Here is a 27516-nt window from a genome sequence, read left to right as displayed (position 1 = left end):
ACCTGGCTTCCTCGGCAAAGTCAACAATAAACAGGAAGTATCATTGAGGTTATATTTGTCAGTAATATTTATTATTGTTTCTTCATCTGAGTACTTACAGAACATTGACTGTGTTTTTGAAGCACTTTTTTAGTGATGAAGGGAATGCTTTTGGAACAGCACCTCTACCCAGGCTCTACTCTACTAGATTCTGATTTGGTCCTGCACACTCACCTGAAATTAATTTAAATGATTCTAAAATTAATAACTTAGCACATTTGTAATGTTTGAAAATCAAAAAACATGCATTTGTTTTTGCAGTGAACAGCTGATCTAAATTATTGTCTTTGGTCTTTTCTGGATCCAGGCTGCAATAGCGGGCAGTGCTTGCACTCTGTCCCTGAGAGCCAACAGCCTGGGGTACTTGTCTGCCAGGTCAGCTTTATAGGATAGGAGCGTTGTGCTGCACACATCCCAGTAGAAATCAGCCCAAGTTACCTGGTGGAAAGAGGAAAGAAGTTGTAAACCTGAATTGGTAATCTCAGAAAATTAGGACAACGAATATTTTCAGCAAAAACGAAGCTAGGTTTTGGGTTCTTAAGTTACAGAGATAGTAACTGTGCTGCAATGCAAGGATTAACTTGATTAAAAATTAGTCAAAACAGGTTCTTGCCACTAATATTGTTTTTTCTTCTTTTTTTTTAGTACTGACTCAGAAATCAAGCAGTGACTCTATGCAGAGTTTGTAACTCACACTTCCACTAAGTAATGCAAAAGCATTTAAAATGTCTTGTATCAACGTCTAGAATGGTTTAGGAAATGCAGATCTATTCTGGTTTGCTTTCTTTTTCTGATGGCGTGAACAGCTTTCACTACACAATGGAGCAACCAGTTGTGTATTGGTAAGAAAGAATTAAAAAAAAAAAATAAAAAAAAAATAAAAAATCAAGTGACCTGTTTTTACAGGATTTCATTGGGATAGCGTGAAATCCATAATGCTAACAGTAGTCACAGTTGCATTTTACTGGTGGTGTCATTGGGATGAGAGAAACCAAAATTATACTTACAGATTTCCCTACAAACCAATTTTTGTCTCCTAAGAAAGCATCCAGGTTTTTCAGCAGCTCAGGGCCTTTATTGGTGAGGATGTCGTTAAAAGCTTTCTCCTGGGGGAAGAGCAGAATGCACGCAGCGATCAGCAAAACTGGATTCTTGAGGGTTTCTTAGGAAAAAAAGATGCACAGGGAAAACTGGAAAAGCTGATGGATGCTCTGATCCAAGTAGAGTTGTCACATTCCTCTTTGGTGGGAGGAATGTGTTAACATCCAAGTAGAGATCAAGAATGCAGAGAGTGCAGTTATTTAAAATAATTTGGTGGCAGCTGTGTTGTCATTGGAGTACTTGCAAGAGGATACTATGCAATGCAGGAAAGCTGAACTACCTGAAAAGCTTGTCACCTGCCTGAAACACCCAGCGCTAGACTCAGTGAGCTGTGCAGAAAGGCAATTTGTTTCCTTATTAGCACCTAAAGAATGTTGAGATCTCCCAAAGATGTGTGTGGTGATGCCACTCAACAACCTGTGACAACGTGGCAGGAGCCCTGCCATAGATTTGGGAAGAATTTGTAGCCATTCCTCTTGTACCATCCCTCCAGTTTGCAGAATCCCATAAGCCCGTTCTTTTCTGCTGTTGGTCAAGTATTGGTCAGTTGTTTTTCCTTGCCATCCCTCCTAGTGTAAGCTATGAACCAGACTTTTGCTGGATGTGACACTGAACTTTCGTGTTAGCAGGTTGTTCTTTTTTTTCTTTTTTTTTTTTTTTCCTCTCATGCCTCAGTGAGATTTGAGGCTAAGTCTGTATGGGAGGATACCTTGCACGTTGATGAGTTAAGGATAAGACTGAATAGCAGTGGTTCTCCACTAGCTGTTGCCGCAGCAGAAGTTTTTAAGGCTACTAGTAAAGGGTTAGCTGTTTCCTTTGGGAATAGCTACTTTTGTCACCTGCACAAAGTGATTGAGATCACAAATGACTGTGATTATCTTTTTGGCATCTGTGATGATCTTTTTGGCACATTTTGTGCAGTTAATACGTGACCTGGCCACATACTTAACCAAGCCAAAATTTAAAAGCAGCAGCAGCCTAACCCCAAAAATGCTGGCTGGAATACAACCTGTATTTCTGCAGATCAGACTGAAGTCTTGGCATCTCCTCCTGCTGTCTGCAAAGAGCCCTGTAACTCAGCAGAGGAGGTTGAGGTGAGGCCTTGTGGCAACCTACAGCTTCTCGTGAGGGACAGTGCTGAGCTATTCCCTATGCTGATAGCAATGGGACCTAGGGGAAAGGCAGGCATGGAGCTGCATCGTAGGAGGGTCAGGTTGGGTGATACAAAAAGGCTCTTCTCCTCTTCAGAGGGTAGTGGGCATGGAACAGGCTCCCCAGGGCAGTCATCACGGCCCCAAGGTGCTGGAACTCAAGAGGTATTTGGAAAGCGTTCTCAGACATAAGGTGTGATGTTTGGGTGGTGCTGTGTGGAGCCAGGAGTTGGACTCCATGATCCTTGTGGGTCCGTTCCAGTTTGGGATGTACTATGATTCTTTGAATTTGAACTGAGTGCTATGTCTGCAAGTAACAGCCACAAGTTTGCAATTCAGAAATGTCAGACTTGCAGCCTCTGCTGTAACTTTTTTTTTAATATTGCCACCCTTTGCAAAATATACATAACGAATGAAATCTCGTTACTCTCTAAGTCACTGTCCTTTTGTGCATCGACCACAAGGTGGTGGCAGTGGACCCAGGGAGATCTATTAGTGCCAGAAGTGCTGCAGACTCCCAGAAAGCAATTTTCTAGACCTTTTGGCCTCCCAAACAGGGTCATGCAGTGTATGTGCACACAGGCACATGCGGGTTGCCTGTGAGCACTGCTCCCTTTCACGTTGAGCACTGGAGGCACTACCCAGTTTTTTATTTTGGAGAAGTGCCTTGGGACAGCTGGGTCACACCCAGTGATGGAAGAACAGGGACAGCAGTTCTATGGCTTACGTGCTCTACTGCACTACTACACCAGCAAGGCTAGTGTTTCTAAATGTCCAAAAACTATGAGTCAACATTCCCTTGCCAAACTAGGGGGAAAATTAGGAAACTCCAAGAGGTCTTTGCAAAGCAAAATAATTAGCATTTTCGAGTACTAAAACTTCAAACTTCAGATTTTTCCCAAGAAGGTTTTGTAAGATTTCATTGTTTTTTATTAGTTTGTGAACATTTGGTCCTCTATGGTTTCTGTGACACAGCATCCCAGTCAGTCCAAGATGTTTGGATAAGGAAAAGGTGGCTGCTCTGGTAATTAATGAATGGACATGCTGCTACATCACAACTTTGCTGAAAGTGTTGTGTCATCTCCGGAGGTCAGAGCCCTGTGAAATATCTGCAGTGCCAGCATTAACTCACTGTTCCCTGAGCAACAACTCTGTAGGTTTGCATTTAAGGATGTGATGAGCAAGCACTGGGAAAAAGAGGGATGCCAAAACCTCAAGTGATCTAGGACTTGTCTGTGACTGCATTCGAGTATCACAGCCATGCGTTACCATGGGCACTGGTGTCTGCAGAAGATCCACACTGGATAGTGGTGGGGCCAAGGGTTTCTGAATTTTTCTAAAATATTATGAAGAAACCAAGGTGTAGGAGCACAAAAAGAAAATGGGATGGAGCTGTTAATCACACTGAATTAGCAAAGGCACAAAGATTTGAGCTTTTTGTGACGGTATAGATATTACAGTGCTGACTGGAAAGAGAGTGCCCTTTTGAAGAGCAGTTTGATATACGTGCATATGGTATCCTCAGTTTAAAGTGAGCGAGTGAAATGAAATGCCTGATGCTGACCTCATTGTTCCCACAATGGGGGGAAATCTTGTCGAGGTGGAAGGGAGCAGATGACCTTAACTCTGTTAGCTTGGAGGAAGGTCTTCTGCCTTGGGGTGAGGTGAGATGGTGGGTTGGCATGAGGCTTTTTCCACAGAGGAGATGCTGAGGTACACATGCATATGGGTTATCATTGTTTAGCTTAGTGGATGTCTTACCTTCACATCCTGATTTTTTTCTGCCCAGGGGAACAGTATTATGAAATCATCAATGGTGTCCACAATGGCATCAACCAATGCCTGCTCCACTGGAGTCTGACCTGCCAGACCTGTCAGAAGAAAGCATAAGGGAGATTAGTGACTTGTCAGAAATGCTTGATACTCTAGCTGTAAGCTCTATACTTTGTGAGCATTTCCATTAAAAATATGTGCTATCCAGAGTGTTTTGATGCTAACAATATGCGTCTGACTCCCTTACATCCTGGCATAATATCACCTAACTTTGCTTTTTTCCCCTCCAGTCTCATATAGCTCCCTAAAGTGTGAGGTTTTTCTTTCCATCACCTGAACACGCAGCCCATTTAAGCCTTCTTATGACATACTACTTACTTTTGATTACTCTGTCTTGTTTGCAAATTTCTTTTCCTCTCCTGCTGCTCTCTGGTTTGCCAGTGGTTATCTCAGTATGCCTTTTTTCCCTTGCTTCTCTTCACAGACATGTTCGGGCTTTTACTTCTGTGCATATCCTCTTCTTTCTCTGTTCTTTTAGACTTCCATAAATCATATGCGATCTTTGTCAAGTCACTTCCCTGGCTTATACCTTATTTACCTTATTCATTTGAAGGCAATGAATATGCCACTCTTTTGGGCACGGTAATCTGTGAGCCTTCAGTAAAGAACTGTTAGTGATGGACACCCAAAAATGCCATTTCTTTATTTTAAAGGGTTACTGAATATTGTCACTGTGAATTTTAAAGGGTTTTATTTTCCCCTTCCACTCTTTTTTTGTGTTGTTTTGTTTTATGCTGCATTAACACATAAGCTGTATGGTCTGAATTTGCTGGCATAGGCCAGCAGGAAATTCCCATTGGAGTCTGATGGAAAAAGCTATGAGGGAATGTACAAGTGATTATTTCTGACTATGAAAGCAGGGCTGCTTCTGATCAGCCTCCCAGCAGGAGACAGGCAGGAAGATGATGTGGGAGGAAGGAGGAATTTGTCATAATTTTTCTCAGTCTCATATCACCACATAGATGCTCATCATCCTCTTGCCTGGCAAGTAATAGGTCATATCAGGGATGGAGGAAATTGGCAGTATTGCTGGACGTGTGAAAATACATGATGATAGTGCCTTGAAGAATAAAACTGGGCTTCTTACTGTTTCCTCAGCTGGACAACATGGAATATGAGGAAGTGCTCTGAAAGGCAGGTTATGTCTCTCTGCTCAGAGTACAAAAATAGTCTGACAGCACTTTGCTTCCCAGCCTGTCTTCACTTTGCTGATGTGCACCGCCACCAACACATCTGCTTTCAAGCAGACTTGCTTTGCGCAAGTCTGAATAACAGCTACTGACCTAAAGCAAGCCCTGACTACTCTCTTTGATTACTTGCATTACTAAAGAGTCTTATATCATTTGGTATAGCTGGCTGAGTGCTTTCATGGTGTGTAGTATTTAATGATGAGTGAAGTCACCTTCTGATGTAATCTCTCTGCTGAAACAGAACTGTTGCCTACATCTGCTTTAGAGTGCTCTGGCTGCAATCATCTTGAGTGCTTTCAAAAGCTCCTTACTCTGGTGCTTTCTGGTCTCATGACAGCTCGGAGTTTAGCTGCATGGAAAACTACCCTGAGAGCCACTGGGGGTCACAGATACATGCTTTCTCTCATCCAGAGACAGAAGGGTAAGGTTTAGTGCTGGGGAAGTCAGACCAAAACCTAGGTGTTAGATGCAGAGGGGAATGTACTTGGATATAAAGGGATTCATAGAATTTTATAATCACTGGAGCTGAAAGAGACCTTTAAAGGTCACCTAGTCCAACTCCCCTGCAATGAACAAGGACTCAGGATTATTTGTGCAGTTTCCTTTCAGTGTGCTTAACATGCAAATGGGAAGCTCTGCCAAGTGATTTCAGCTGTGAACTATAGCCCTTCATGCTGCAGTGTTACTTTGAGCCTTACTCTTTACTGTGGTCTGATTTTTATTCTCTACATTCCATTTGAGTAGCTCGGTATTTTGCCCTGGGGTTCCAGTGATTCACAGATGTCCTGCTCTGTGTTTGGGCTTATTAAGCTGTTAGTTTTTATTCTGCTTTTGGCTGTGGTCGGGTGTGGTTTTATTTTCCCAGAGCATTGAAGGTGAGTGCAGAACAGAGCAAGAAAGGTGTCAGATGAGTTACCTGCTTCTCTGGCAAGGTACCTTGCGATTGCCAGGCTCTGGTGAATGATCACTCCATCTACTTCCAGAATGGGGACTTTGCCGAATGGGATAGCTTGGAGGGAAGAAAAGAAAGAAATGAAATAAAATCATTGTCCTTGACTGCGAGTTGCACTTTTACCACGCTTGAAGGGAAATCTGTGTTACAGCATTTAGCGGTTTCACTGTATTTCTGTAGGGAAATGCTATAGACATGGACTAAAAAGAAAAATCGGGGTAAGGAGAAACCACCTCACACTGCAAGAAGGCAGCTGTAGTGTAGAAACCAACTACTGCATTTCCTATTTCCTAGGCTTGTGCTTTAAAACCTGAATACATCCCTAGGTACCTTGGATTCCTTACAGAGAAAGATTTTTTTTCTTCAGAAGCATGTAGCTCCTTTTCAGCTTTCTCCTCCCCAGGAAAGTGAACGCCAAGGCTAGGCCAAGTACTACTGAAGTCTTTGTAGTGCAGGGCCCAGCTGGGGTATGAAATAGAAGATTGGGCACACTGCAAAGATGCTTGCTTGCTGCTGTTCTTTCAGTGGAAGTATCTGTATTTCAGAATTTTATCCTATGACAAGACTTTCCACGTGGCAGTTCTCCAAAGAGGCGATATGAAAGCTTATCTCACTGGGAGACAAGTACAGCTCTCACAATGAACCACAAATGCTAGCATATTCAAATCTACTTGACTAGGCTTGCATTCAAAAACAAAAACTCAGTCCTGGGGAAAAGGCCTCCAGACACTGAGCATATGTGAAGGCAGACTAAGCAGGCATGATAGATACCTGTAAGAACTTGAGCTGGCACAATAGATACGTGTGAGGATGTATTCATTTAGTGCTATCTTGTATGTCAAAACTTGGGTTTCTGTTACACCACATTTTGGTTCGCATGACTTCAAGAGGGGCTGGAACATTGGAATTGAGCTGAATCTAAGAAAAACATGGGAAGCTGGAAAATATGAGAATCTAATAACCACAGGAGTCTAGAGTACTATACAAGGCAGAGAATTCAAGGTGCAGCAGGCTATGGCTAGCAGGGAGGTAACATACTGTTCCCTCATCTATTCCAGTTGCTACAAAAATCTTTGCTGACCTGTAATTCAGAAAGACCTGTAGGGTTGTCTAATGGGGTGAGGGATTTCTTTGACTGTTCTGTAGGAGCAGGGCTTATCTGGATGCCACCATGTGCAAGGCAATGTGAAACTGTCACCTTTAGGATGATGTATACATTCTTTCTTTGGTCCAATGATTATTTTAGATAGATGTGGCTGTGATTGCATTCTTTGTTAGCATAAACTATGGAGGACAGAAGAATCTGTGTGTCAGTTCAACTAACTTGGTGTGTTTAGTGCCAGTTAAATTTCTGTTGTTTCTGCAGGTTCCAATGAGATGAGTACATGAGCTCAGCTAACTATGAGATGTACACCTTTTTTCCACAGATGTTACTGACTTTTCTGCTTCTCCAAATCCACTGCTGACACTTGATAAGAAGTGCAGCCCAGATTACAAATTTTATGGAATCTCCCAGTGGGTAATTCTGAACACTCTCCTGAAGTAGATGAGCAATAGAAGGAGAAAATAATGAAATCTGATGCACTTTTCACTGTTTATCAAAATAATAGTGTTGCCACACGGCTCTGTGGTTTAGCATGGAATATGCGAATTACTTTAGGTATGAGACTCTTAATATCAAACCTGAATGAATTTGGAAGCTACACAGAACATACAGGATTCTTGTGTGCAGTTTTTCCTGCATGTGAGTAAAGTACCTTTCCTTCCCCAGGCTCAATGCGCTGTGAGGCCAGGATGCATGTCAATGTTAAAGACTAGCAGAAGCAAGGGAGATCAAAGAGAATTAACTGTATTTCTCCAGGGAGAAAGCATGCAATGCTCACTTGTTCTGAAACAATAGTAGCCTTTTTTCCTAGAAAACTTCATATGTTTATTATCCTGTGAGCAGCAAAGTCCTTGAAATTCCACATATTGCTTCACCTGTTTATCAAATCCAGAGAGAAAAAGAACATCTCTGAATGCTAAATTGAAGAACTTTCTGTTTGTGAAAATGAGAACAGCCTTGGTTCTCCCACAGGCCAGCAGTGCTGGATGCCCTGGGCAGAGCTTTGGAATTAGAGCTTTGGCTCATACTGGATAGCAGTGCATTCTTCAAGGAAGCGTCCTTCCAACGCCCCAGCCCCAAAAGAGATCACGCTGCAGAAGTTGGCAAGAGGGTAGTAGATAAAGTGTAGTTCAGAAACAAAGAATGTTGCCTGGAAGGAGTTAAGGGGATGCCTGTAGAGGGCTGTTAGGGGCACAGCAGTCTGATACAGCTTTGACTTGATCATCATGACTCAGCCAGATTCTTTGGCAATAACTGCCAGAACACAGCAATGACAGTTCAGGTTGGGAAACTGTAATTGCTTAATCCCAAACAGAACAGACTATTTTCTAATGAGCTTACACATGAGGGGAGGAAGTCTGACAGCTTCAGTTTGACTGACGTTTCACTCTGATGCTCATTAAGTGGAAAATGAAAACCAGCTTGTTTGTCTGCTTGTTGAGAAGCCATCAGTGATGGCAAAAAAAAGGGGGAGACATCTTTCTGACAGCTGAGGAAGATGGGTAAAGACATGACAGGCAGCAGTGTGCTAATCATTTTCCATGTCCTGTTTCTCAGGGGTGTGCTCGAGTCTGGATTACTTTGTTTTTTCCTGGCATTCCACTGAATTCTAGGAAATAGCTTGAAGGTATCAGTCATGCCTAGTAACATTTTTTTTTCTCAGCTCTGACCTGTTTTCATTATAATCTAGTTTTTTTTTTATTATTATTATTTTTTGCCAAGAGGCAGCATGTATGTTGTTACCGTTACTATGCGATAAAGTCTTTAAAGCATAACAGTTAGTAAACAGGATAGCCTTTTTCCTTTCTTTCCTCTTCAAAATGTGATTCAATTATTTTTCTTTCTTGCAAAGAACACAGAACATAGATATTTTTCATGATGGTGCAATGCCTGATATGGCCATACACTGACCTTACTGTGCTGATTTCTTGATTATTGAATTACTGAGCTGCAAATGAGCGCAGCTTCTGAGAGGTTTGAGGAGAGCCCACTTGTGTTGACTGTTGTAAAAATCTATCAGTTGTTCAAGAATCTTTAGCTGCGTGGTGAGCTATCCTTGCACACACAAAAATGTGGCAGACATCCACAGAACAGTCAGAACAGAAGACATTCATGATGCATTTTCTCTACATTAGAAGATAAGGTATAATGGATTATGAAGTTGGATTTTCAGGCTGAAAAAGAATTTTTAAGAAGCTCCTTTTTCTTTTGAAGCATTAGCATCCAAAATTCATGAACTACTGTCCAAGTTCCTAGTATCATGCACTGAAGTGTCATCTTGCTCTTATCACTTAAAAACTTTTGTGATAATAAATTCACAGCATCACATGGAGATTGCCTGTACATTCAAGTTTGAATGCTGTGGGCTGCAATATGTTTTCTGTGAGTACTGGAGATTTCCTTCTATGATTGGAAAAGAGGGATTCGTGTTAGTACATTTCCTTGTTAGGAAGGATACAAGTAGTCTTCTCAACAAATAGGTGCCATTTGCTTGCAGGGTTTGCAAAAAGACCCCCACATGTCCTCTGTAGATGCCATGCATGTAGTCTATTTCCTCTGTACAGATAACACAGCCAGGCTCGCATGTACTCGCAAACTTCAGGTTACAACAGAACATGCTCAGTGATTTCCTTACATCTCAGATGTGGGCTTCCATGGCTTCCTTTGAGCATTCTCCTGTCAGTGCTTTTGGCCCTTGCTCTCCTCACTGATATCATATGTTCAAGGAACCTCTGGAGTTCTATGACTGCAGTACGTACATAAACATTACATTAAAATACTGTTCAATTTTCGTCATCCATTTTAAATCATAGAATGGTTTGATTTGGAAGGGACCCTTTAAGATCATCTCATCCAACTTGTCTGTAATGAACACGGCCATATCTACAGCTGGATCAGGTTGCTCAAGCCCCATCCAGACTGACCTTGAATGTCTCCAAGGATGGAGCATCTGTCACCTTTTTAAGCAACATTTTTTAGTTTGTGTAAAAAAAAATATATATATATATATATTTCCTTATATCCAGTCTAAATTTCTTCTCGTTTGATACCTTTTCTCCTTCTTCTGCCACAACAGACCCTGCTAAAGAGTCTGTTCTTTCTTAAGCACCTCTTTAGATACTGAACTTCCCTTTAGCTACTGATGTAAGGTATGGTTCATGTATTTCCAGGTGAACAAAGCACATAGGTCAGTCCCTGCTCTGCTCCTAATGAAAGAAGTGGCACGTGCATCCATAATGTGAGAGGGATCTTGTCTGCACAAAACAAGAATCAGAGAGAAAACACGAAGGAAGAGGGTTTAAAAAAAAAAAAAAAAAAAAAAGTGGACTGAGTGGTGGATATGTATGCTGCTTCACTCATTTTTCTTTAACCTTGATCAGTTAGGGGATTTCTTTCATCAGTACATACCCGTGGGTATGCATATGGATGTTCTTTCTATGTTTTCCAAAACAAAATTGCAAATTTTTCTGCAAAAATTTCAACTCCCAGTTAATCACATTCATTTTAAGGTGAAAAACTAGAAAATTCTGCTACTGTCATCTTAGCAAATTTCTCAGGCATACTCGTTCTCCTTTAGCATCCCCTTGTTTTGTTGCTTATCTGAGGCAGAGGGCACAGTTGGTGATGGTGTTGATTTATAGACTTTGAATGAAAACTCCATGAAAAACAGAATGGGTTTGTGATATTTTTTTTTAAGCATTCTGCTTGGAAAACCAATTCTGTGATTGTCTTTAAATTGAATTTGCATATGCAAATTTTTACTTTTCCTTTTATCCTAGTTATTCATTAGTTTTAGTGCTGCATGCATTCAAGAAAACGTTGACAGAGGCTGATTACAAGTACAGGTTGATCCACATCCTCTCTTCTCATTTCAGGAAAGATTCACTGAAGTATCTGCCTAGTGTTTAACACCAGATAATTTATTTATATATATATATATATATCAGTTTTGAATGTCCGTTGTGATTGAAACTATGATGTTCGTAGTCTCTGATGGATACCTAGCAGGGAAGATGTAGTCTGATGCATGTTAAAAGCAAGGAAGTCTGTATAAATTTCTTCCATCTCATGAAGTCTCCCAAGGGCTGTGGCACTTACTGTCTTCTTGGAGTACCTATAGATTATCACTAATGACTTCAGAACTTCTTATTGAGCAGGAAGAGCTCTTTGCCCAGCCTTCTGGGCACAGCCCAATGGATAGTAACCACATGGACCTGTTTCTTTTTCAAGGACAGGGAGAGGTAATGTAACTCAGAGCTGAACTGATTCTCCCAAACCTGCCAGCTATGCTCTCACTTGTGCTTCCTTAGATACTGAGAAAGCCCCTACAAAGATTGTAATTTCCTCCTTCCCTTAGCTCTTTGCTCCTTTTCCACTCATCTTTGCTTCTTCATTACTCTTGTCATCATCTCTGTTCTCTCCTCCCCACAGTCATCCTAGCTTGCCCCAGTTTTGATCCCAGATGTTCAGTTTAGGTCCTCATATTTCCTGTGATTGATACATCCCAACTGACATGCTTCTCCCCATGCTTCCTCCAGACTACGGTTAAATTTTCCATAGACTTAATGCTAAGCAGACTATACTTTAAGTATTTGGATGTCCCTCCAAACCAGAATAATGGTGCAGTCAGGCAGCTGAGATTGGTGTCATACCAAGGTATTTGAATTGGTTAAAGATGAGGGAAATTAAACATCATCGCTATGCCTCTTATTGCCTTTCCTTGTCAATATGAATTCTTCCTTGTCTTGGAAATGGTCTGTTATTATTTTCTTTTCCATTAATATTTAGTTGGATCACAAGAAATACATGTCAGAAACGTTGCTTCTTCCAGTGCAAGCGTACAGAATACTTATTTTTTTATAAGGCTAGCGGAGAAGCAAGGCCCCTGGGAAGTGACTGGGATAGAACTGGAGGCATCCAGCAACCGTATCTTCTGGAAATGTATGACTAGGATGGTGCTCTGCTCCAGCTTCAGTCCAGCTTCCATGCTGATGCTATTAAAACTCAGATTTTCTGTGAAAGCCACTGCTAAGCCTGATCTTTTATTCAAAGATCACTACTGTATATTATTCTAGCAAGACCGATGTAGCAGCGTGTCATCCTAGAAACAGCACAGGTACTCCCACAAAAAACCTTTCTCTGCTGTCGGGTGTATATAAAGATTTGCCTATTGGAAACATTTTCAGTACAACGATTAGTCTGCCAAGTTTCCTGAGGAATCATTCCACCTCCTAAACAGTTTATGGGGTGTTTACAGATATCAGCACAATTAAAGCATCCTTTGCTATGACTAAAAAGTCTGTGCAACTGCCATTGCATCAAATTCTTTGAATGAAACACAGTACAGTGGCTGTTACTGCACGCTAATCCAGTGTCTTAAGAGGATGTTAACTTAGAACATCATCGCAGTAGATTCTCGGCTATGTTGTGCCTTTTTTTCCAGTGTAATACTTCATCTCTCTTTTGAGAGGAGCCTATTATGTGATAAAGTGCATCTTGAGAGACCCTATTACATGATTGCATAGAGTTCTCAAATTGTCTGAAGTTTAAATATAGCATATTCAAATTAAAGCAAATGTAAATTTGTGTTTATTTACTTATTTTGATGATTGGCTATTTAAAGTGAATGTTACTTAAAGCTGCTTCCTGATATATTCAGCTGTTGTATTGAAGTCTAGGCTAAAGCTGATCAACTCAATACTTTCTTTGACTTGTTCATCTTAAAAATACAATTTTTGCCTGAAATCTGCACAGAAGAATTGCTGAGTTGCAGAAAAATGTGAATTTAGAATATATGAACCAAATGACAAATTTAGCTTCATTAAGTATTCCCTCTCCCCTACAAAATAAACTCCCATCTCTTGGGTGTAAACAGAATCAAGTGAGACATTCTAGGTACAAGAAATTACTTATTTGCTTGAACGTGCTGAAAGGACCAGATTGCTGGGGTAGCCACTTGAAAATGCTAAAATAAACAACAAATGTGTAACACTCTTCTGTCTAGTCCAAAATTAGACTTGCAGCATCTACAAGTCTGCTTTCTGAATGAACTTTCTGCTCGTTAATCTAAGCGCAGACAGTTTCTATCTTCCATTCAATTTTACAGCAAAACTAAAAAATAAAGAATTCCTTTCTTCAGAACAGTGGCAGTATTTTCTATTTTGTATGGGATGATTTGGGCTGTGGGGTGGCGTTTGTTGTGAAACCATACCTTAGGTTTTTGTTAACTGATGAATGTGGACAAATTGTGCTCTTAGAAAAACTTAAGTGCTTTGATTTATTCCCTTGAATCATGGACTTTCTTTGTCCAAACTTGTTAAGAGAAAAATTTCCTGTCTCTCAATTGTTTTTTCCTAATTTATTGTACTTCAGGTTTTGCAGTAAGCATGCATACACTGTACTTGCAGACTCTGCTGTCAAAAGTGATTTCAAGTGGGTAACTCATAGAATGGCTTGGGTTGGAAGGGATCTCAAGGATCATCAAGCTTCCACCCCCCTGCACAGTCAGGGCCACCAATCTCCATATCTAATACCAGACCAGGCTGTCCAGCGCCCCATCCAACCTGGCCTTGAACATCTCCAGGGACGGGGCATCCACAACCTCTCTGGGCAGCCTGTGCCAGCACCTCACTACTCTCATAGTAAAGAACTTCCTCCTGATATCCTACCTAAATCTCTCTTCCTTTAACTTAAGACAATTTTGCCTTGTCCCCCCTTTTAAAGGGCTGACTATCATCCTGCTTGTAGGCTCCCTTTAGGTACTGCAGACATACCTCATTGTGTGCAATTGTACATAGCATTTTGACTGTGTTATTTATTAAACTCTCATAAATATATAATAATGTAATTAGTTCAATGAATTGGGCCAATTTTAATGATTATTGAGGGTTACAAAATAATCAGCGTATCAAATTGCTATTATTTTAGCTGTGGTTACATCAAAAGTAGCTGTAATTCCCCTTAATACTTTAGTACTCTTTTGTTTTCCCCAGGCTGAGATTAACTGGAATCTACTACTTTAACTCCTATTCTTATAGGAGTAGACACAGTACAGGCAAAATGGGAAAAATATACCTGATATTCATCAGAAGTCACCTCTAGAAATGACAGCAATGAGATCTGTCAGCCTTTGTATGTTCAATGGGTTCTAGGGATTCCCTCATTTCATATTTAGTGTTAAAGCAATAACTGAACATTTTGGCAACAGTCCTGTAACCCAGTTTCCTGAGGACTGGTACTTTTTCAGCTATCCATTCCCTCTTCAATATGCTCCTCCACAGAGGGATCTGAGGCCCATTTTGAAAATTCAGCCCAGTAGAGAATCCAAGCTGCTTATGTTATGTTGTTGTAATGTTAAGACACACAAATCCTATACAGCCTAGCTGAGAAGAATTTTTTGCTTAGTCATAGTATGTGAAGGCAGTGTTTGAGCACGTGAGGGTAAATCTGAACAGTGACCCTTGATCACGTACAGTGCAAAGCTGTTAACCTTTGAGCACCACTGCTACCTTTTATCTAAAGCTTAGCTTAAAGATTAGCCCGTGGCAGATAATTTGTTTGGAAATACTGTGAGTAACTGTTGCTTCACAGAAAAGGATGATGTGGTAGTCATCAACTGTTTGTTCTCCAGGCAAGTTCCTTAGCAGTATTACTTTGTTTTGTGCACAGAACGATATCTGAACTCTTGTTTTAGGTGATAAATGTCTGAACTTTGAAAACTGACTGCAGCGCAAATGCCAATGGTGGTAAAGGCCGCCATGACATAGGTATTTGAATTAGGTAGGATTCAGTGAACCTTCCAGAAGCAAGAGATATAATAGCACTTTATGACATGCAGTCAGCTATTTCTTCTCGTGTGAAATCTTTCTTGGTCAATTAGTATGATCCATTCAAGTTCCCATCAGCTGACTAAATGGAAACAGAGCCTGAAATTTTTAAACCAGTATAAATTTTGCACAGATCATAGAATCATCGAGGTTGGAAAAGACCTCCAAGATTATCCAGTCCAACTATGTGCCTACCACCAGTATTTCCATGCTCAACTGTGTCTTTTAGTACCAAAAATAGATATTTCCTGAACGCCTCCAGAGATGATTGACTCAACCACCTCCCTGGGCAACCCATTCCAGTGCCTAACCAGCCTTTTAGAGAAGAAATTTCTTCTAACATCCAATATGAATCTCCATGAGAGATGCAACATCTTGACCTTGGCCTGCTGTTTGAATAGCTTTTCCTAAGTTCCAAACTGTAGGTGTTTCTATAGCCTGCAAGTCACTATGTTTGCTTTATCTTTTTAATTTGTCTTACTGAAATTCCTGAATTTTGTATACTGGCTTGATATGTTGCTAATATTCTCTGAATTTTGTTTTGGGACATAAGTTGGTGTGTGCATCTGAATATGTGCACACTTAAACATGAAAATATCTTATATAGTTATTTCCTCAATTCATCTGAATTCTCAAAGGAGGTCTCTTTAACTTAAAAACACATAAAATGGAGCACTGTAGCCTGCAGCACACTCTCAGAAGTCTGGGTAAGGCTGTGCTGTTCTTGGGAACAACAGTACTGAGGCATCTCTTTTGATCTTTTTTTCCCCCCTCTTCTTTAAATATCTGACTTCTTTCTTCTTTTTTTTTCTCATCACTTTCTCTCTTTGAAAACATTTCTTTTTTGCAAAGTTGTGTCCTTAGCAGTTTCTTTTCCAACCTGGCTTTCTAAAACTGCAGTGAAGGCTGCAGTGTGATCTTTGAGACCAAATCCTCTAAAGAACCCAGGAAGATGAATAAAGTCAGCTTCAGGCATGTACTAGTAAAACCAAATTGGTTAGGAGTAAAAGCCCATCTGAATGACCACAGTAAGTCATTTTAGGCTGGTTGAAGATTTGTTTTTGGAATTCTGTGAGAGCATCAGGAATGCTATTTTGCCCATGTTGGATCTAGGGCATAAAATTCCCATATCCCAAGATTGAATATGCTTCTGATTGTGAAACACAAAGTTACCTCCCAAACTGTTTTGATTTTGACATCATTTCTAGTGGAAATTTTGATATAAGAATCTGCGCTACTTACTTGGCTTAATTTTGGGCCAGTCTGCTGCTTCCAATCTATGGTCTTCATATTTTATGCCTGAATAGGCAAAAATGTAGCGGCTGATTTCTGCTCTTCCTCGCAGATTGAAGTATGTCAGCTTGTAATTGGGCATGCTGGGTTCCTGGAAGGGTAATCACCAAGTTACTCGAAACATGAGCAACAATCTTCTTAGCAAAGCACAGTCTATGTTTGTTAATTAAATGTGGTTGTCCAATGCAAAGAATGTATTGCACCAAGCCATGATGCCTTGCATTGGTCATTTTGTTCCCCATTTATCAGCCACAATATTCGGACACAAGCTCCTTAGATATCTCCAGAAAGATTACTTGTTTGGTTTTTTTTTTTTTGTTTTGTTTTGTTTTTTTTGCAGATGTTAGTAACTCTCAGCCTAGGCTTACTTCTTTTGCTACTCCAAGCTCTGGCCGTTTCTATGAAGTGTTTGATCAGAGTGCACATTTAAAACCATCTACTGTAACAGGAAATAGATGCTTTGTCGAGCAGACATTTGGTTCAAGCTTGTCCTACTCACCTCTACTGCTCACAGAGATCTGCATCCAAGACTTCATCAATAGAACTGACAAATTATTGAAATTCGACTCATTAGCTGTTACTACCCTAGCTGCATACTCAACTGACCTGAGCAAAGTCTTCTGTAGCAGTTATAATTCAATGTGATTTTGAAAAAATTAGCATCAAATTCTTGCAAGTCCTTGTTTAGAAGGCAAAAGAAAACTTAAAAATACTTTGAGTTTTCAAGTGAATTTCTTCCTTTGGTTCTATTTTTGAGTGACATTGCAGGGTGGTTTAATTTGATTCTCTGTGTAACAGGCAACAATGGAAAATGGTTATCAGCTGGGTTGTACAATATGGATGGTTCAGGAATGGTGAGAAGGAAGGTACCTTTAAACTATAAATAAGCTTTTATACTCTATGCATGCAGCACTTTAATATGACTTAAGTATGGGCTCAGCTGAGGTTTAAATGTACCGGCTAAAGGAAATTAAAACAACCACCCACAGCTTTCTCTAACACAGAATTCTCTCATCAATAATGTTGCAGCCTTAAAGTAGATCTTATCTGTCATTTATCATCTTTTTGATATGCATCAGACTCAGAGTGTTATTAATGAAACATGCAACATAGATAATTTTCATTGCACCAGTAAATAAAGAGAACTTTTTTTGTGACTAAGTGTTAATAAATGGCCTTGCAAGAGAAATATGACCTCCTTTTTAGTCATCTGGCCTTGGAAAACATGTGTCTGAAAGCAGATTTATCATCAGCTTTCACTTCAGAGGGAGAAGTTCTTTATTCGGGAAAATGGGAAAGCTTGCATTTCATTGCAAACTGCATGTGCAACTTTCTCCTTATAAGTAAAACCGTCTGCTTTCCATAATGAGAATAGTAGAGGAAAACAAACATAATTCCAAATGAGCAGAGTGGAAACTGCTTAATTTCCCGTAAAAGACGCCTTCTCCCCTGCAGCACAAAGCTGGGGCAAAAAAGCTCATCATCCAAAAGAGGTGCTTAAAAGGTGCTGGCTGCAGTGGGAAGCAATTGCAACCACCAGGGTTGCAGTGAGTGAAGATATCTAAGTGCTTCAGAATGAAAGTACCACTACCATTGTGTTTAAAGTCAAGGATTTGCATTGTGGTTGTTTTTTTTTTTAAAATTTTATTTTATTTTTATTTGTGTTGTAGAAAAAATGTAGAAAAGATGGAAGCTGCAGGCAAAATAAGTTATGTTAGTTGTTGTTGTGCGAGTTGTGTGATAAGTATTTGAGATGTATTATTTACTGGAAAATGTATTTGCTGTTTGGTAAGTAGAGCTTACCGGTTATCAGCCTGGTTACTTCTTTCTCTATTGAGAATGTTTTTGACAGTTGTCAAGTTCTCAAGCATGTTTTAGGTATGTGCTGTGATTTCCTTTGTGAGGGAGGGGAAGAAAGGCTGAAGAAGGAACTAAACATAAAAACATTCCTTGTTACATTCTTACTGCTTTACAGGGTAGGAGAAAAGTGCTGATTCAATCTCCATTTGTAGGGGACACAACCTTTAACGTGCTAAATCCATGTAACTGTTCTGTTCTCCAGGAGAGTCCACAAATTCTTTTCTTCTCTAATGAGTCAATGGACATCAGCTACCTCCCACCCGCAGCCTGAGCATCTTGGCTGCCCCGATTCTTTGTTAGCAGAAAGTTATCAGCAGTTGGGAGGCATTGAAAAGAGCAAGGATAGAAGCCTTAACATGTGGTACTATATATAGATCAGGCTAGAGATAAGTGAGGTAGAGTGTCCTTTTTTGTAGTAGGAATCTTGAAGCAGTCTGATTTATACCACAAGACAACTCTACACATAAAAGGGGAAGCTGTGTATCATCAGGAGCACTGAGATAATGTAAAGAAATGAGAATTTTGGCAGAATACTATAAAGTCTTTCTGAGAGCTGTGGTAGGCTGTAGAATGTTTTAGTCTGTTGAGGAAGTAGTGGAAACTATTGTTTCAAGTGTTTAAAGCAAAGCTAAACAAATTTCTAATAAATACGCTCTAAGGAGTAATCAAACATTTGCAGTGCTGATGTACTTTAAGACTTATGTTTTTTTTCCATCTGTGAACAACAACAACAACAACAAAGTAACCCTATGAGGAGTTTACTGAAAAAGCGTGACATCTTAGAAGCCTCTATAGTTCCACTGTAAGCATGCTTTTGTAAATGTTTGTAGGTTTTATTTCTTATTTGTATTCATTGTGAAATGTCAGGAGTAGCACTCCCTAAACAATTCCACGTCGATTTCTTAAATGAAAGAAAAGGTTGTGTTCTGAATAGCTCTTTGCCAAACACTGAAAGAAAGATGGTAACATTTCCCCTTTACTCTTCTTTACCTCATTCTCCCATCGTGTTTTGTAAAGGAATGAAACATGAGGAACAAATTGAAAACTTGTTTTCAGAAAATTATTCCAAGTGATTGAGAAACATCAGTTCTAGGAAAAACAGATTTTGAAAGAATAATTTCAGGTAAAGTGAAGCCTTGAAGTGGGTGATGGATCTTAATGTCCACTTGAGAACATGCAGCCACCTGCTTAGTGCTGTGAGTTCTGTTCAGGTTGTCATAAGACAAGTGTTTATAAATGCAGAAGGATTCTAAGAAGAGTTTGTTATGATGTTTTTTCTTGCTGTTTGTTTTTGTATTTTTCTCTTTCTTAAGCTATGAATATAGCTGAAAATGGAGAAAACTGGTCTGTGGCTGGTACCAGTGGTGCGTGGAGCTGTGCAAGGCATCTCAGACTCATTTCACTCTATCTGTGTGTAGGAGGAGTCATCCTCTATATAATTCATCAGTAAAAGTCCAGGTTAAAGTTACAGGCTTCTTAGGCATCTTACAACACATTTCAAGTAATTCAAGTCAAATATGTCTTTATGGGAAAACTGTATTATCTGATGAGTTTGTAGTCTTTTCTTTCCCAGTTTTAATTGGGACTAAAACAGTCAATTTGCAAACTTCAAACAAAATTGAAGTTTAAAAGCTTAGAAGGAATCAGCATTGTTATCTGAGAACCAATATGTTGGGTTTCAGATAGTGATATTACAGAAAAGTTACTGACAGACTAGAAACTGTACAAAGAAACCTGGAGGATGCTGAAGTGAACAGTTCTGTGTCTGCAAGGTGTGCAATGCTTTTGCCTGTCCTGAGTAACAGTGTAGGTCCTTTGTGTGTCCATTTCTAATTCACAAATGCACAGCATGCATTCTGCTGGTACGACACACCCTCATGCAGAGACCTGGTGCGCTCTGTCCAGATAAATTGAGGAATGCTGGTCTTTGTAGAGGTGCTTCATCACTTCTCTTGAGAATCCAGCCTTCAAAGTAAAGCAAGGAAATATTTCTCAATCTCCTTCAATTGTACTTTTCACTGTGGAAAAACAAGGGTTCTCTTTCCTAAAATATACAGGCTTTGATTCCATCACTATTAGAAGACTTCTAAAAGCTAGGTATTCTCTTCAGCAAGCAAGAGGAAGAACTGTTGATCTGAGGTTCATCAGTGTCTCTGCCGACCAAGTTGTCTGCCTGGAAGAGGTAATGCATTGCTTTGTGGGGGCTGTTCGGGGTTCAGCAGCCAAGAGCTCACTGGGCACGGGTGGCTGCGTGTGACTAATTTTGAATCATTACTGATGGGGGAGGAAAAAAAAATAAGGCTGGGCCTTGGCATCTCCCCGAGGGGAAATCTGCATCTTTGAAGGGCATGAGATGGTAACTTGGAGCCATTTGTGGCAAGGAAGCTGAAAATCTTCCCCTGAAGACAAGAGAGGTAATGGATGGGTACCTCAGTTTATTTTACAATAGAACACCAAAGATTCTTAAATCTACAGTTATCCTTCTGCCAAGAAGTATCTTGCTTTATGAAGCAGAAAACAGAGATCACGTCCTTCCTAAGCAGTGCTGTATTTGAAATCTGAAAGCCTGGAAGAGTTGGCGGTGTTTGCTTTGGTTTTTTGTTGTTGGTTTTTGTTTTTTTACTTGGTATTTCTTTGCAATGTTTGAGTAAATCTGACCTGGAGAGTAGATGAGTAGGTCTGAAATAGATACAGATCATAGAATCATGTAGATCTAACAGCCTGATTTAGGTGTCCTACCAGAGAGAGGCTTCTGTAATTTCAACTAGATCATATGCTTACTCACCTGCGTATTTCTGTGATGCCCAGGATGTATCAAGCTGCATAAGCTGGTATAACCCTCCTAACCCGTAGCAACTGAATCTCTTGCACTGAAAACTATTTCTTTGTCCCAGTTGCTGAGCCAAATGGTGCTAATATTTAACTTACGAAGTTAAATATAGAGAACGAGAGAAAGTGTCTGACCTTGTTTTTAATTCAGACAGACGCATTACAAGAGAAAGTTTCCTGAGGTTATTTTGTCAGAAGTTGTCTATCCAAGAAGGAAGCATTAATTGTTGATTTTAATGCTTAGGAGCTGGGAAGAGCTTTTACTTGATGAACATATAGAAAGATTTTAACCAGAAAAGGCACTTATTGTGCCTCATTTCACCTGTGAAACACTAGTGATATTAAAATCAGTTTTGTCTATCTTGCTGACTGTTCTCTGACATGGAGATACTTCATCTGCTTAGAGAGGACTAAAGCAGCTTTCTCCTTCTCCAGTTTTTGGAATAGTTTCCTTTTGGAGTGAGTTTTCCTGCCATTTCCATGAGAAGTGGAGACACTTCCATGACACATGCTGTGCCTTGGCAGGAGAGACCTAAAGAGCCTTGCAAGCCTTCTGCTTACTTCTGCAAATTGGGCAAGCCTGTCAAGCCTGTGTATGGTACAAAAAGAAATCTGAGCTGATAATGACCTGGGTTTTGGCTGAAGTTAAGAGAGTGTAGAATCTTGGCTTGAAAGTCCTGTTTGAAGAATCTAGATGGATCTCTTTTAACATGCTGCTAAAAGGAAAAGTGCTCATTTCCCACAGAATGTAAAACGTGTCCCTTTTTCTCAAGAATAAATTCCCGCATGTAACACAGAGTAAAAAATATTAGAGGCTCAAGAGACATTTAGTGTCTCAGAAAATTTACAAAAGAAAAAGCTTTTATTTTCTTCTTCCCAATAGTGTATTAATTCTTCTCTAGCTGTGAAAGTAAGAAAATTTCCATCCTTGTTTTGGAGGAGGATGCATGGAGGATATTGGCAGATTCATTGGAAGACCTGTGAAGTCTTCTATTAAGTATTTCAACAGTGTTCTTTGTCTTTATATGGTAAAATGAAAAGCTTTGAGTAATTCTATGTAGTTGCTGTTGGCTCCATTTGACATAAACCAACTTTCTGAAAAGCAGATGCTTCTTCCCCTCCCACCCATTTACAGAAAATAAACATTTTCATTTGATTTTCTTCCCCCCTCCCCTTTTTTTTTCCAATGCCAGATAGCAATCAGGCTATCTGGATTGGAGAAGAAAACTTTAAAAAAAAAAAAAAAAAAAAAAAAAAAAAACCAAAACCCTGCATCCTCCTTTCTGTTTAAAACACAAATCATCTGAAGTAAATGTTTATGAAATTTTATGTAGGACTGAGTTTTGAAATGACAAATCCCAAATGCAATGGTTACAGCCTGATACTCCTTAGCTTGGTTTTCAGGATTGGATATATGCATAGGTATAAGCATGTGTCTGTGTGTGTGTGTGTGTATTTTTATTATTAACAGTCCTTGAGACATCGCTGGTTATATGCTAGCAATATGTTTGATCGCCTGAAATTATAACCATAAAGATTTTAGGAATTGCTGAATATCAAATAGGCCTTTACAAATATGATCTGTATTTATGGGAAACATTGTTTGTTGGCAAAATTGGCCTTTCTGTATGTGGAACTAGCCACAGAGTGTCTACAGAAAATGTAGTGAAGCAGCACTGCCTTGGAGTTTAAGGGGTACCTTCCTTTCTAATGCATTTTCAGTGCCCTATTCCCCTAAAGCTTGCCCAGTATCCATCACTGTCCTTGGGAATAGTTCCTGTTAGCTGCAGCTGGCCAGGGGTCAGTGTCTAGCCTGGAATAAAAACTTCAGTGGGAGGTGAAGGAGGAATCAATAGGTTTGGGTCCTAACTCTCTTTTGTGCTAGGTTTTTGTTGGGATAAAGCAAGTGCTGGATGAGAGAATGGTTTTGTATATCCGAGTGCATGCTTAACTCCATGTGAGTGGCTAGATGAGAGTCTTGTGCATTCACATGATCGTTCTGAATCAGTCACTGTGGTGGTGGCCTGCTCGGGATGGCAGTGGAACAAGGCTTCTCAGTCTGCTTTGTCTGGCAGACTTTTTTGAGTATCTGTGACAATTTTGCTTTCTGAGAGTCAGAGACTCTCAGGCTTTTTTTTTTTTTTTTTAATTTCTTGGTCCCACTTTTATTTAAATAAATATTGAAACAGTTCTGTACAGCCTCCCAAGTTGTAAAGAGTTTCAAATGGGTTAATTGGATGCCTGAGACCAAGGCACACAGATAAAATTGCAAGTGCAGAAATGTCAGGAAATAGCCAGACAAGGGAGTGACGAAGATGATTTTTCATGAGAGACTGTTTAGGTCTTATTTCCTCATCGGATGTTTAAAAATTCCTTTAAGTGTTTTACGGTAGAACAAAAGTCTAAATAATCATAACTCTTGCCAACACTGGTCATTCTTGTAAAACTTGTGCCTTGTAGCCTCTGTAGTCTTCAGACAAACCAGTGGCCTCCCTTTAACTCCCCATAAAACAAAGAGAATAGCTGCAAGTCACTGCTACTTCTTAAATGTGTTACTCAGCTCTCCATAGGCAGCTGTTGGTTTTGCCTGGGGAATTTATGTCCTTGCCCTGAATGCTCAAGTTCATTCAATAACTTTGTAACTGCTGTTTTGGCCACCTAATATCTTTCCTCAGGAGTGGGGGAACTGGGGAAACCAGGTTTTTTTCTTTTTTTTCTTTTTCTTTTTTTTTTTTTTTTTTTTTTTTGTTTGTTTTTGTTCCTCTCCTTGTATCCTAGCTACATCAGCTCCTCGTCTGGACTAGTCTAAACTGCTTTGTTCTTTAACTGTCACCTGCTGTGAATCTGCAGCGCAACTAGCCAAGATTGAACAATGCTGCAGACATTAAGGAAAAAATAGGAAGATACTTAGAAGAATGTGCGCCCCCTCAATTTACCACGCGTGCAAATATGGCCTGATTTTATTCAGTTGGCAGAGGTCTCCAGCACTGCCCACCAGGTCTTCTGTACCCTCCTGCTCTGCCCTAGAATGGTGGCACACACTGCTGTCAGACCCAGTGCTCTTATCTCCTGTTGTGGTGGTGTTTTTCCACTTAATTTGACATTAGTTTCACAGCAGAATGAACCAGAGGAGACAAAGGTCTAAGTTGCTCTTTAGGCTTCACTGGTCTTTTCAAACAGACCAGTAATGAGAAATGTGAACCTGTAGCTTTGAAGAACACTTGGCCTAAAGGCTGGGGGTCGCCTGCATCTGGTGGTACATGTCCTGACTTATGTTCACAAACTGCTTGACTTGTAAATCCCTACACTTAGGAGCAATGTACTTACTCAGCAGTAATTTTTGGCCGTTTTAGTTTTTTTTATAATCGAAGCAAACAGACAGAGCTTAGCTCTGTGACACTGCAGACAGTGCCTGCACCCAGAACTTGTTACAAAATATTTATCTGAGGCAAGCAGATAGAGGCTTGAGCCCTGCATTTGTTCTTCTTGGCTGGCAAGTTATTGTACCACGGCAAGTTTTTGAAGCCCTTCAACTCCTACTTTCTGTACATCCGTATGTGTTATGATAGAATGGCTTGGGTTGGAAGAGACCTCAAAGATTGTCAAGCTCCAACCACCTGCCATGGACAGAGTTGCCAACTGCTAGATCAGGCACTAGGCTGCTGCCCTGGGCCCCATCCTAACTGACTTTGAATGCTTTTGGGGTTGCTGCATCTACAGATTCTCTGGGTAGCCTGCACCAGTACCTCAGGAATTTCTCTGTGGGGAAAACTCCCTGACATCTAATCTATGTATCCACTCCTTCAGCTTAAAACTGTTTCCCCTTGCCCTATTGCTGTCTACCCATGTAAGAAGTTGGTTTCTCTACCAACTTCTATTCTATATTCTATTCTATTATCTCCCTTTAAACACTGAAAGGAGACTTGCTTCTCCTCTAGCTCAGTTCAGCACAAGACTGTATTTGAAGTATCCTGGTGTTAATTATCTGTGAGTAGGAGTTAGCATAGGTAGACTCTGAAGGGCATAATGTCCACTCTCCCACTCCCACAAATATCACCTGGTGAAAAGTAGGCAGGTGGTATCACAAGATTCCTCTGCTGTTTGTGACCCAGATCCAAAGCATAGAAATGCCTGTCTGTTATTAGCTGAATATCCTTGTTTTCTGTCCTGTTTCATTGCAGGCTCTTACTCTTTACAAGAGTCATTCCAGCACTATTTTGCAGTACTTCTAAGGAGTGGCAACTCTGAGTATTTAACTTTCTCAGTTCATTGCTGTAGTTTATTTTATGGGAGTGCTAGTAGGCGGACTCCAAATACGTGCAGTTGTTTACACTGAGTATGAGCTGTGTGGATATGGCAGATACTATTTATTTTCCTTCTGGATTAACTAGCAACAGGGTGAGTATATTTGAAGTTTGCAGCCTATATGGTAAGCCTTTATATATTCATGTTCACATCTTCCAGCAGCATGGCGTGCCACTTGCAGATTAGCAATCAACAAGTGGCATGCCAACCTAACCACCAATGGCTGTTATTGTAATAAATTGATAGTGAGATTTTGCTCAAAAGTGGTCTATATTTTCAACAGGTTTTGCTTTCTAATAGCTGAGTAGAAGGCTGTGCGTGACAAACTGCTACTAGAAATCTTAAGAGCAAACCCTGAGATTACAGACTATCTCCATCAGTGGCATAGGAGTTCGCTGCTTTGAGGGTAACAATTGTAGCTGCACAAAATGGGAATTGAAGAAGTCACTTTGTGTAATGGATGGCTTTCAGCAGAGAAAATGTGCCCAGGACAATTCTGCACATAGTGAAGGCAGTGAGATTTTAAAGAAAAAAAATCCTGGACAGATACTCAGAGAATCCTTTTGAAGAGAAGATTAAAAATTGTGTTTTTGAATGAAGAAAAATGCATTAAGTAGAAGCAGATACAGGAAGATTTCTTTTATCAAATAATAGCAGGAATTAGAATGAGAGCATGTTAATCCACTGGTGAGCCAGAGAACAGGTGGGAATTTGGAATATGAATAGAACAGTGCGTAAAAATGACCTAGAGGAACTGGTTAGTGCTGCTTAATATGTATCTAATTCTCTGACATTAGCCTAGATTTGTTTTGGTTACATAAGCAAGTGCATATGTCATTACGGCTAGCAGAATATTGCTCTAAACTGCTCTCTTGGTTACTGAAAGCCCCCTGCAGGGCCCTGCATGCTTAACCTGTATTAGGTTTTTTGCCTGCTTTTCCTATTGAATGCATTTCTCTGACAATTATCTCAAGTATGAAAGCCATTCAGTGCTGATTGCATCAGCTACTGATGAGAGGTGGGGGCTTGCTGCAATCTGCAGAAGATATCTGATCTGATAGAAAATGTCTGAGAAGATATAGCTGAAGGTTGTTTGAAGCACTGTGTGCATTTGTACAGGTGCCAAACTTACAGGTGGAAGTTTAAAGATGTTTGTAAGCAGCTAAAAAGCGTTACGTAGATAGTGCAGCTGATGTGTAGAACTCAGGATTATCCCTCATTATGCCAACAGCCACAGCCATAGACTTATGTTCAATAAACTTAACAAAATTAAAATATTAGGTACTCTCAGAACTTGTTGCACAAATAGTGTGATTTGTAGAGAGCAAATTCTATGCAGCTCTTATAACAGCAGAAGGAGATCAGGAGAAGAAAGCATGAAGAAGAGAAACCAGGTTCTTGCAGTAAGCAAAGCTGAAACAGAACTCACTTGGGTGCAGTAGTACGTGGTCCTTTCCTCAGTGCACAGGAGCTCCTCTGCAGGCTGGCCCCTGTGGAAAAGGCTTACATATAGTGTTTGTTAACATGCAAACCACTCCCCCAATGACAACTATGCCAATCGTAACTCTCACACGAGCTCGCAAGGCAAATGCATCATTTTCTTGGAAAAGAAGCAAGCTTGGGGACTTTTTTTTTTAATTATCAAGCATTGCACTGAGTTACTGAGCAGAAGATCATTGGGGTTTTTTTGTTTGTTTTATAAATTAAGCAGGCAGCAAAATAAAAGATGTTTCTTTGATCTCTAACAAAAAGCCCTTCAACTCTGAGTGCATTAAAGGAGAATACTTTAAATGGCTTGCATTGAAACAAATGAGACATTTTCAACATCACATTGAAACATTGCGACAAATAAGAAAAACAAAAAAAAAATGCAAATTCAATTTCCAACCACTTTCATGAAGAGGTTCTTGCTGCTAACGGTGAAGGAGGGGGAAAGGGGATTCTAGTGAACTCTGCTCTGGAGTAGTGGTACTCATGCTGGTAGTCCACACTCTGTGTTACTGTTCTTGTCACTTGCGGAAATTACAGGTGT

General features: G+C 40.1%; 2 protein-coding genes and 1 long non-coding RNA gene across 5 annotated transcripts in view; 1 reads left to right on the top strand and 2 right to left on the bottom strand.

The window, feature by feature from the left end:
• Positions 1–27516, bottom strand: part of SEC24B (SEC24 homolog B, COPII coat complex component) — a 553630-nt gene that overhangs the window by 399061 nt on the left and 127053 nt on the right. The gene's annotated exons all lie outside the window — the stretch shown is intronic.
• Positions 1–27516, top strand: part of LOC128080006 (uncharacterized) — a 59373-nt gene that overhangs the window by 1475 nt on the left and 30382 nt on the right. The gene's annotated exons all lie outside the window — the stretch shown is intronic.
• HPGDS (hematopoietic prostaglandin D synthase) lies at positions 50–27032 on the bottom strand. 2 transcript variants are annotated; one of them, XM_052681789.1, is made up of 6 exons: positions 26914–27032; positions 16440–16581; positions 6231–6323; positions 4053–4162; positions 1047–1145; positions 50–477 (listed from the first exon to the last, which is right to left on the bottom strand). In XM_052681789.1, exons 2-6 carry the CDS (start codon positions 16570–16572, stop codon positions 313–315), a joined length of 600 nt encoding a protein of 199 aa, XP_052537749.1. In that variant the 5' UTR covers positions 16573–16581; positions 26914–27032; the 3' UTR covers positions 50–312. The 2 variants fall into 2 exon arrangements, with proteins under 2 accessions (XP_052537749.1, XP_052537748.1); XM_052681788.1 differs by lacking the exon at positions 26914–27032 and adding an exon at positions 20224–20247.

The sequence above is a fragment of the Tympanuchus pallidicinctus genome, unplaced genomic scaffold (assembly GCF_026119805.1).
Source record: "Tympanuchus pallidicinctus isolate F22 unplaced genomic scaffold, pur_lepc_1.0 scaffold2, whole genome shotgun sequence".
NCBI classification, from domain to species: domain Eukaryota; kingdom Metazoa; phylum Chordata; class Aves; order Galliformes; family Phasianidae; genus Tympanuchus; species Tympanuchus pallidicinctus.
Note: the sequence above shows the minus strand (reverse complement) of the source record. Positions and strands in the feature narration are given on the sequence as shown.

Coding starts and splice junctions, on each gene's coding strand:
- HPGDS (XM_052681788.1), bottom strand. Junction 1,146..4,052: donor AAAAAAATCAGGATGTGAAG/GTAAGACATCCA, acceptor CTCTTCCCCCAG/GAGAAAGCTTTTAACGACAT. Junction 478..1,046: donor ATTGGTTTGTAGGGAAATCT/GTAAGTATAATT, acceptor TCTTTCCACCAG/GTAACTTGGGCTGATTTCTA.